The sequence below is a fragment of the Pipra filicauda genome, unplaced genomic scaffold (genome assembly GCF_003945595.2).
Source record: "Pipra filicauda isolate LSUMZ 115617 unplaced genomic scaffold, ASM394559v2 scaffold696_size210578_pilon, whole genome shotgun sequence".
Taxonomy (NCBI): Eukaryota; Metazoa; Chordata; class Aves; order Passeriformes; family Pipridae; genus Pipra; species Pipra filicauda.
This window is the reverse complement of record NW_024104860.1, coordinates 5,901-16,891: the sequence shown is the minus strand read 5'-3', so window position 1 is coordinate 16,891 and position 10,991 is coordinate 5,901. Positions and strand designations below refer to the sequence as shown.

Sequence of the window (10,991 nt, the reverse complement as noted above, 5' to 3'; positions counted from 1 at the left end):
CTGGAGGGCAGGAAGGCTCTGCAGAGGGATCTGGACAGGCTGGATCAATAAGGCCAAGTGTCAGGGCCTGCCCTTGAGTCCCAACAACCCCCTGGAACGCTCCAGGCTGGGGGCAGAGGGGCTGGAGAGCTGCTCAGCAGGAAGGGACTTGGGGGTGCTGCTTGACAGGGGCTGGATATGAGGCAGAGTGTGCCCAGGGGGGCAAGAAGGCCAAGGGCATGGTGGCCTTTGTGGAGAAGAGTGTGGCCAGCAGGAGCAGAGAACTGATTGCCCCTCTGTGCTGGGCACTGGGGAGGCCCCACCTGGAGTGCTGTGTCCAGTTGTGGCCCCTCAGTGCCAAAAGGCCCTGGAGGGGCTGGAGCGTGTCCAGAGAAGGGAACGGAGCTGGGGAAGGCTCTGGAAAACATGTCTGCTGAGGGACGGCTGAGGGAACTGGGCTTGTTGAGTCTGGAGAAGGGGAGGCTCAGGGGGGACCTCATTGCTCTCTGCAATGACCTGAAAGGAGGTTTTAGTGGGGTGGGGGTTACTCTCTTCTGCCAAGGCTACAGTGAAAGGTTGTGAGGGAATGGCCTTAAATTGCCTTGGGCAAGGTTCATATTAGATAATAAAGAAACCTTTTTCCACTGAGAGAGTGTTCAGGCATTGGAACAAGTAGCCCAGGGAGGTGGTGGAGTCTCTGGAAGTGTTCAGGTGTGTGGTGGGTTGACCTTGGCTGGACACCAGGTGCCCTCCCAGCCGCTCTATCACTCCACTTTCCAGCAGGACAGGGGAGAGAGTAAGGTGGAACAAAAAACAACTGGTGGGTTGAGATAAGGCAGTTTATTTAAAGCAAAAGACAGCAGGGTTTGTTCTCTGCTTCCCATGAGCAGCCATGGTCGGCCACTCCCGAGGAGCAGGGCTTGGGTCCGCGGGACGGTTCCTCAGCAGGCAGCCATCAGACAATGAATGCCCCCCTCCTGCTCCCTGCCTCAGCTTTTAGAGCTGAGCTCACCTCCCATGCTCTGCAATGTCCCTTGGGTCAGTTGGGCTCAGCTGGCCTACTTGGGTCCCCTGCCAGGCTCTTGCCCTCAGCTAAGGAAGGAATGTCCCAGTGTTGGTGCTGTGCTCAGCAGGGGCCAAAACACTGGGGTGTTCTCAACCCCCTTCCAGCTGCCAATGCCAAGCCCAGCCCTGGGAGGGCTGCTGTGGGGAACTGAACTGCAGCTCAGCCAGACCCAACCCAAATATCTATGGCACATATTCTATAGAATCCATCCTTAGGTGTTGTATGATAGATCTACAAGATATTACAGATAATAAGCAATAATAAGGCAAGTGTCCTCCTTAGGGACACACACACAGCCCCCCAACCTACTCGCTGGGTTTGTTCCCTGGGGGTCTCTGCAGCAGCAAGCACAGCCCCACACTGACTGCTCTGGGCTGTGCAGGCATTTGTGGTTCTGCCTGTCTCACACACCCCCCAACCTTGGGATGGATCTGGATGTCACTGGATGTGATGTCACAGGGGAGCTGTGATATCATGGGGAGGTGTGATGTCACAGGGACGATGTGATGTCACAGGGGAGGATGTGATATCACAGGAGAGGTGTGATGTCATATGATGGATGTGAAGTCATAGAGATGTGATGTCACAGGAAGGATGTGATGTCACAGGAAGGATGTGATGTCACAGGGAGGACATGATGTCACAGGGATGATATGATGTCACAGGAGAGATGTGATATATGATGGATGTGACGTCAGCTGTTGTGACACTTCAGGGTCTCATGGAACCAAAGGGACCCTGGGACAGTGAGGAACCTCATGGAGTCAAGGGCCTATTGAGACACTGCGAAGCTCATGGAACCAGAGGAATTCTGGGAGAGTGTGGAACTTCATGGAATCAAAGGGCCATTCTGACACTGGAGGGCCTCCTGGATCTGAAGGAAACCTGGGAGACTGCAGAATCTCATGGAATCAAGTGGCCAGTGTGACATGGGGGACCTCCCGGAAGCAAAGAAACCCTGGGACATTTTGGAACTTCATGGAATCACTGGGCCATTGTGACACTGGGGAACCTCATGGAATTGTGTGGCCATTGTGACACTGCAGGGCCTCATGGAATAAAATGAAACCTGGGACACTGTGAAACCACATGGGATCAAGGGGTGCCTGTGACCCTGCAGGACCTCATGGAACCAAGGGAAGCCTGGGACACTGAGGAAACTCGTGGAACCAAGTGGCCTTTGTGACCCTGCAGAATGGCACGGAATCAACAACCCATTGTGACACTGCAGGGCTTCATGGAACCAAAGGAATCCTTGGACACTGTGGAACCTCATAGAAACAAAGGGCCATTGTGACACTCGTCTACCTTACTTGGACAACGGGTGTTGGACTCTGAGAGCCTCCCAGATCCAAAGGGCTCTTGGGACCCTGTGGAACCTCACAGAATCAAGGGGTCCATTCTGAGTCTGCAGGGCCCAGGGAAGCAAAGGAATCCTGGGGCACTGTGGAATCTCACAGAATCAAGGGACCATTGTGACCCTGCGGAGTGTCGTGGAGATGAAGAAGCCCTGGGAGACTGGAACTTCACGGAATCAAGGGACCGTTGTGACAGTGCAGGTCCTCATGGAACCAAGGGAAAATGGGGACACTGTGAAAACTCATGGCATCAAGGGGCCATTTTGACATGCAGGGCTTCCTAGAACCAAAGGAAGCCTGGGACATTTGGGATCATCCTGGAATCGAGGGGCCATCGGGACACTGTGGAACCTCATGAAAGGAGAGGAACCCTGAGACTGTGCAGAACCTGAGGGCAGAAAGGAGCCATCGGGACACTGCAAAACCTCGTGGAATCAAGGGGCCACGGCTTCACATCTGGGTCTCATGGAACCAAAGGAAACCTGGGACACTGGGGAAACTCATGGAAGCAGGGAGACCCTGGGACACAGTGGAGCCTCACGGAATCAAGGGGCCATCGGGACACTGCAGGACCTTCTGGGTGCTGCAGAACTGGAACCCTGGGCTGCTGCAGAACTTCACGGAGGTGGGAAGCTGCTGTGTGGGGCCCCCACGACGAGTGGCTGAGGCTGCTGCAGGAGAAGGTGAGTGAAGCCAATTTGCACAAGTGGAAGCTGTGGGCAACGGCACTGAGCCCCCTTGCCATGGTCAGTTACCATGGAAACAATCAGACATTCCCATTGTGTGCTGGGTTAAAAGTAAACCGGAGGGAGAAATGAACCCACCCGAGGGATTGCAAGTCAGAGTTACAATTTACTAAGATTACAATAAATACAATGATACAGAGAAAAATGGTTTTTTAACCCACAAAAATAGCTGTATAAGCCAGCACCCTGGGACAAGAACAGAACAGTGCTGAGCACCACGTGGCCCCCCAGGGTGCAAAGTAAAAGGAAAGGAAAACCTGTTGGTCCAGATGATGGTGGCAGTTGTGTTGAGGCAGTGATGGCAGTCCTGTCAGGAGTGGCAGTGGCAGTCCTGTTGGAGTTCTGGTCCTCCTCTCGATCCCATGAGTGATACCAGAAGTCCCCAAACCCCAAGAGCAAATGTGCTCAGGTTCAGGTGGGGATGTCCAGCACCTCCCCCAGGGTGGGGAGTTTCACAATGGGCAATTTAACTCTGTGAGTCATGGGGTATTTTTGGAGTGTTTGAAGGTCTGGGTGTTGCAGCTGCCTGTTCTGCCAGTCCAAGGAGGCCCATTAGCAGAGATGACCCCTCAGGCTGGGGGTGAAGGTGCTAATGCCTTTCTGGAGGGGAGTTCTCACAGCTGAGTCATGGGTGTGAAGACAAAGGAAAACTCCTTGCACAGTTCTTTCACACCCAGCTTGTAGCCTGAGGCGTCAGGTGGGCCCTGGGCAGCTGCTGAAAAAGGATCCATTCTTAAGAGTCCATCAGAAATGACACAGAGGGTGTAGAATACACAGTTTTGGTTGCACTCACACAGTGATAAACTGGTCCCGGCCCCTGCAACTAGGACAGATTGCTAGGGTCGGTTACCATGGCAACCATCACACATTCCCATTGCTACAGTCAGTTTCCATGGCAACCATCATACCTCGCACTGCTACGGTCAGTTACCATGGTAAACCTCATACATTGTATTACTACGGTCGGTTACCATGGCAGCCAGCATACATTCCCACTGTTATGGTTGGTTACCATAGCAACCATCATACAGTCCCATTTATATGGTCAGTTACCATGGCAACCACCACACATTCTCGTCGCTACGCTTAGTTACCGTGGCAACCATCATACATTCTCTTTGCTATGATCAGTTACCATGGCAACCATCATACATTTTCATTGCCATCATATACCCCACTGCTACGGTCAGTTACCATGGTAACCATCATGCTTCCAATGCTACAGTCGGTTACCATGGCAACCATCATACAGTCTCCTTGCTATGGTAAGTTACCATGGCAACCATCATTAATTCCCATAGCTATGGTCGGTTACCATGGCAACCATCATACATTCTCTTTGCTATGGTTGGTTTCCATGGCAACCCTCATACTTCCATTGCTATTGTCAGTTACCATTGCAAGCATCACACCTCCCACTGCTACAGTCAGTTACCATGGCAAACATTATACATTGTATTGCTACAGTCGGTTATCATGGCAACCACCATACATTCCCATTGCTACGGTCGGTTACTATGGCAACCACCATACATTCCCATTTCTACGGTCGGTTACTATGGCAACCATCATACATTCCCATTGCTATAGTCAGTTACCATTACAACATTCTCATTCCTATGGTCGTTTACCATGGCAACAACCATACAGTCTCGTCTCTACGGTCAGTTACCATGGCAACCATCATACATTTCCGTTGGTACGGTCAGTTACCATGGCAACCATCATACTTCCCATTGCTATTGTCAGTTATCATGGCAACCATCAGACATTCCCTTTGCTATGGTCAGTTACCATGGCAAACACCATACATTCCCGTTGCTATGGTAATTTACCGTGGCAACCATAATACAACCCACTGCTTTGGTCAGTTACCATGGCAACCATCATACATTCCCGTTGCTATGGTAATTTACCATGGCAACCATCATACATTCTCATTGCCACTGTCAGTTACCATGGCAACCATGACATATTTCTATTGCTATGGTCGGTTTTCATGGCAACCCTCATACATTCCCATTGCTATGTTAGGTTACCATGGCAACTATCACACAATCCCATTGCTACATTCAGTTACCATGGTAACCATCATACATTTCCATTGCTACCGTCAGTTACCATGGCAACCACCATACATTCCCGTTGCTACGGTCAGTTTCTGTGGGAACCTCTTGGTTCCTCTTGGACAGAAGGAGATGCAGATGAGCCTCCCTGTTGTCCACCAACCTTTAGAGCAGCTGTGCTCTAAAGGCCTGTGTCCCAAGGGGTGTCTTCACCAAGACCCTGCACAAACCTCTGGGACTCTTTGCATCCTGTCCTGGTACCTTTCCAGTGAATTCCAGGGTTATCAAAGCCAACTGGAATGGGCTCTTTGTCGCACTCCACAATGTCACCCAAACCAGTCTCTCCTCTCACCCTCACCCACAAAAGTTCACCCAAGTTGTTCATCCCCTAGAGCAGCTCCACAGGTCCAAGAAGCTCCTTCCCGCTGAGGACACCTCTCTCCTGCTCTTTCTCTCCTGTGCCTCCTTGGCCTTCTCTCCCAACCCATCACAGCCCTGCAACCTGGGAACTGTCTCAGCAGGCCTGGGCTGTTATTGCCTGCAAGTGGAATGAAGAGAGACTTGGGGCTGCAGCTCCTCCTGCCTGTGCCCCACACGCAGGGCATTGGGGCCTGTCTGACTGCAGCCCCTCAGTGGGGCACCGGAGTAAGAACAGACTTGCAGTGGGGAAAGCTGCTCTGAAAGCCCCGAGAGCTGGGCTGTGCAGAGGCTTTGCTGACAATGGCCCTGGGGGTGGACGTGCTGGGACTCAGGCCCAGGGGGAAAATCCCAGGCCTGATCCCTGAGGAGATCAGCACATGCTGCTGAAATGCTGGGGGAGAGAAGAGCCAGCAGAGGGAGGGAACAAGTGTGGACAGTCTGGGCTGATGTGCTTTGGACTCGTGCCTGGCCCAGCCTTGGCTGGGCAGAGAAGGGACAGCCTTTGTGTCCCTGCAGGGCTGGGATTCACTCCCTGCCCCAAAGGCCCCCAATGTGTCTGAGAAGCCCTGGGTGGTGCCTGTCCCACAACTGCTGGGAATGGGTACGGGCTTCCTGCACAGGCCCTGTGCTGTCCATGGCAGCTGCTGCACTTGTGCTGCAGAGCCCTGGCACCTCCCCTGGCACTACAGGCCCCTCTTTGGCTGTTCAATCCAGGCTCAGCTGCCCACAATTAGGTTCAGCAGTGAAGGGATGTCCATGAGACAATGGCCATTGTACTCTGAGGACATGTAGAAAATACCTCTGATAAAGAACAGGAGAAAGACCTCTCTCCCTGTGCCACCTGACTCCATTTGGTCACCTGAGCACCTCTAGGGGCTGCCCTGGACAGAAGAAACAGTGACAGGTTCCCCTGTCCTACATGTGGGCACCTTCTGCCACTGAAGTTGGCCAAAGCAATGTCCCAGCACCTCCAAGAAGATCCCACAGCTGCTGCCCTGTCCCTAGGAACTGCTCCATTGGAGCCTGCAGTTCCCAGCAGGAATCTCGGTCACCTCTGGCCCCTCAGAAGGAACCAGGGCTTTGTGTCCCAGCAGGTCACTCCTGGCTTTGGTCTTCCTTCATTCCCATGGGCGCTGGGACAAGGAGTCACTGCAGGGGCCTGTTTTGGGCCCACTGAGCTGGGGCAGGAGGAATCCCAGCCCATGGGGGTTGTGGAGGGAGCTGAGTGTCCTTCTGGCCCCAGGTCTGCAGAGCCACAAGGAGACACCTCTGTTGACTCAGCTGAGTCCCTTCCCTCAGTGCAGGTGAAGGAGATCCCTCCTGGGCACTGTCTGGGTTTCCTGTCTAATGATCAGACATGAAAAGGGGACTCTTGGACTTTGTGTGTGTTTGGAGAAATGACAGTGCTAAAAGAAGTGTCTGTGCCCAGCTGAGAGAAAGAACATCATTATTTCCTCAGCTGTGTGCCAGGAGGTTCCCCAGGAGCCCCAGGGACAGCTGGAGGGAGCCCAGAGGGGCAGAGCAAGGGCTGCCTGGGGCTGTTGCTGTGCTGCTGAGCTGGGCCGGGCTCCTGGCACACAGGGAGCTCCTGGCAAGCAAGAAGAGCTTCAAAGAGCCAGCTCTGCTGGTGAGCAGCTCCTCTGCACAGCCCAGCAGGGCTGAGGGCACTGCCTGCAGCACCCAGGGCACAGGAGAGAAGGCAGAGAGATGAGAGGCAGCCTGGGCTGGGAGGTGACTGAGCTCTCACTACAGGAGAAACCTTCCCAGGATTTGAAGGAAGAATTCTCTGGCTGTAGGAAAGTTCAGCTTCTCTTCCTGGAGGCATCTTCTAAAGCTGGCACATCCCACAGCTTCTAGGATCTTTCAGCAGGACTCTCTCAGTTGCTGCAGTGCAGGGGAAGTGGCCATATGGCAGAGCAGGGCAGGAGCTGCAGGCAGCAAGGGCAGAGAGGAGAAGGGAGCAGGAGGTTCAAGGGATCCTGGGCTGGGAGGACAGGGCAGAGCTGCTCAGGGCAGGAACCTTGACAGCCCTTTGCCAGGGTCAGGCTCTGGCTGCAGAGCAGTGCAGGTGAGTTCCTGCAAGTGCCTCTCCCAGCTGCCAAATGCCCCCAGTGACAGGAGCTGTCAGGATGGCTCTGCTGGATTTGCTGGGGTGCAGCAGGAGAAGCTGCTGCAGAGCAGGACTTGCTGCTGCCCCCTCAGAGGCCCAGGGCCAGAAGGTTCCCTGTGGCAGGGCTGGCTGTGGGGTGGGAAGGTGGGGGTGCAGCCAGGGGTGCCCAGGGCTGTGGGGCAGAGCAGGGTCCTGCCCCCAGGGCTCTGTGTGCTGGGGCAGGGACTCTGCTGCCTGCCAGGGGCAGCTCTCAGCCCGGCCAAGGAGCTGCCACGGCCCTGCAGGGAGAAGGGGTGGGGGGAAGGAGTGACCCCTCAGGGCAGGGCAGGGCTGGGCAGGGCCCTTCAGCTGCAGGCTCAGGGCTCCTCACAGCTTCAGCTCCACCTCCTCCATTTCCAGGGGCCCTTCTCAGGAAGCACATCCCCCCAGAACACCTCCCCCTTCCCAGCCACCGCAGGGGTCTGGGATCTGCTCTGCAGCCCCTGCCCAGGCAGAGCTGCCCCTGGCACTGGGCTGGGGATGGCTCTGGCAGCACTGGCAGGGAGCTGAGCTGGGCACAGGCAGGGGCTGCTGGCAGGAACAGCTCCTCACCCAGAGACAGGCAGGCAGGGAGAGGGAGCTGCTGCCACAAGGGCTGGGCAGGGGGATGTGGGCCCCTCCCTGCTGTCCCTGTGGCACAGACCCCTTCCCTGAGCAGCTCCTGCCTGGGCTCCTTTCCCAGCCTAAGCAGAGCCTGTGCCCTCAGGCCCACGGGGGCTGGGCTGTGCATTGCCCTGCAGCAGCCAGAGCCCAGGCAAGGACAAGGCCCTGATTTCCAGCTGTCTCTCTGTGTCCCTCCTCCCTTGGCAGCAGCACTGTGGCATTTCCCTGCCATCCCCTGCTGCCTGGGCTCTCCTTGTTCTCACCAGTGGCTTTTCTGAGCCAGTGTGGGGTTTGGAGGGGGCAGATTCCTGTCCAGACAGAAACCCTTTGGGTGCTGCTGTGGGGATGTGTCTGTGGGAGCCAAGTGCCCAAGTGCCCTCCAGGCACCTTCAGGGTATTCAGCTGTTTGCCTGGGTGTCCTGCAGGGCTGCAGGTGCCCTCCAGAAGGGCACAGCTCTGCCATAGGATCTCTGTGCTGCACAGGATCCCCATGGAGAAAACTCCTCAGTGCTAAATCCATGGAAATGCTCTGGGCAGCCGTACTTGGGAGCTGCAATGATCTCTCTGTGTGGCAGTCTGGGAGGATAGAGATGAGATCCTAATCAGGCATCCTGAGGAAAGGCAAGGATTCTGTCAATGTGCTCTTTGAACCAGGATTCCTCTGCTCCCAGAAGTGCCTTGTTTCTTTTTTAAGGGAATTCTTAAGGGTCATCCGCCTTCAGCTCCAAGCTGCCAGCCAGGGGCAGCTGTGAATGGGAAAGATGTTCAGCTCTTGTCTCTGCACCAAGAGACCACCCCTTTGCCTCTCAGGACTCACAAGATTTCCCTTGGATCACATTAGAAATGTCACAAATTTCAACCATCCAAACTCACTCCTGGCAAGAGGAACTGGAATAAAATCAAGTCCCCCAAATCCCCTCCCTCTGTTCTGTGCTTGGGCAAACTGTGACCAGCAGTTCTGGAAACACTCTGATACATCACAAGTGCATTTAATTGGAGGTCACCCTGTGCTCCAAGTTGCCTCTCACTGCACAGCAAGAAGGATTCCTCAGGAGCCCATTCCAGGGTCCCTGCTCTCAGTGCCCCCTTCAGCCAGCAAAACCCAGAGCTCAGGGAGAGGGATGCAGAGAGATCTTCCTGAAAAGAGGCCCTGAATGTTGAATTGCTGTGAGACATGCAAGATGTTTTGCTAATTGAGCCTGGCCTAATTCATTTCTGCCTTTTTTCTCCTCAACAGAAAATCATACCCTGAGGCAACAAATGCCCAACAGCAGCTCCCTCACCCAGTTCCTCCTCCTGGCATTCGCAGACAGGCGGGAGCTGCAGCTCCTGCACTTCTGGCTCTTCCTGGCCATCTCCCTGGCTGCCCTCCTGGCCAACGGCCTCATCCTCAGCGCCGTAGCCTGGGACCACCACCTGCACACCCCCATGGGCTTCTTCCTGCTCAACCTCTCCCTCACAGACCTGGGCTGCATCTGCACCACTGTCCCCAAAGCCATGCACAATTCCCTCTGGGACATCAGAACCATTTCCTACCACGGATGTGCTGCACAGGCCTTTCTGCTTGTCTTCTTCATTGGAACAGAGTTTTCCCTCCTCACCATCATGTGTTACGACTGCTACGTTGCCATCTGCAAACCCCTGCACTACGGGACCCTCCTGGGCAGCAGAGCTTGTGCCCACATGGCAGCAGCTGCCTGGGCCACTGAGTTTCTCATTGCTCTGCTGCACACAGCCAATACATTTTCCCTGCCCCTGTGCCAGGGCAATGCCCTGGGCCAGTTCTTCTGTGAACTCCCACACATCCTCAAGCTCTCCTGCTCACACTCAGGCTACCTCAGGGAAATTGGGCTCATTGGGGTTAGTGTCTGTTTAGTGTTTGGTTGTTTTGTTTTCATTGTTTTCTCCTATGTGCAGATCTTCAGGGCTGTGCTGAGGATCCCCTCTCAGCAGGGACGGCACAAAGCCTTTTCCACCTGCCTCCCTCACCTGGCCGTGCTCTCCCTGTTTGTCAGCACTACAGCATTTTCCAACCTCAAGCCCCCCTCCATCTCCTCCCCATCTACGGACCTGGTGGTGTCAGTTCTGTACATGGTGGTGCCTCCAGCACTGAACCCCTTCATCTACAGCCTCAGGAACCAGGAGCTCAAGGATGCCATAAGGAAAATGATGACTGGATGTTTTTTTAAGAAGCAATAAACTGCCTCTTTTCTTCTGCAGAACACTCATTGTGTAACACATTTGGGGCCCAGCCTGCCTTCTAAAGCTTTTGATAGTGTTTGGGGTGGAGGGCTTCCCTGTCTTTTCCCTCTATTCCTGTCATTAACACTGAAATTTTGTTCTTCATCCCATATAATTGACTCTCTACCTCTTTTTTTTCACCCACAAAATATACAAATCAGAAATCATGCTTTGTGTGCATTTAAAACAAAATAAAAGTTTGTGCAGCAAGGTATTTGTCAAACATCCTCCCTGTTTTAGTTTGTACATGAGGAATCACAATCTCTGAGTGTAAGAAATGACATAAATTCTTTTTTCCAGATTCTTCCTCCAAGACCCCCCCTGAAGCTGGAGGGCATTTCCATGTTTGCAGATGTGGAGGGG

The 10,991-nt window shown here is 54.2% G+C and overlaps 1 protein-coding gene across 1 annotated transcript; it reads left to right on the top strand.

The window, feature by feature from the left end:
- Window positions 1–9,647: 9,647 nt before the first annotated feature.
- Window positions 9,648–10,565, top strand: LOC120324770 (olfactory receptor 14J1-like; the record flags this gene model as incomplete). Its single annotated transcript, XM_039388879.1, has 1 exon — window positions 9,648–10,565. A coding segment is annotated over exon 1 (918 nt), but the record flags the coding sequence as incomplete, so codon positions are not given.
- Between the last annotated feature and the right edge of the window lie 426 nt (window positions 10,566–10,991).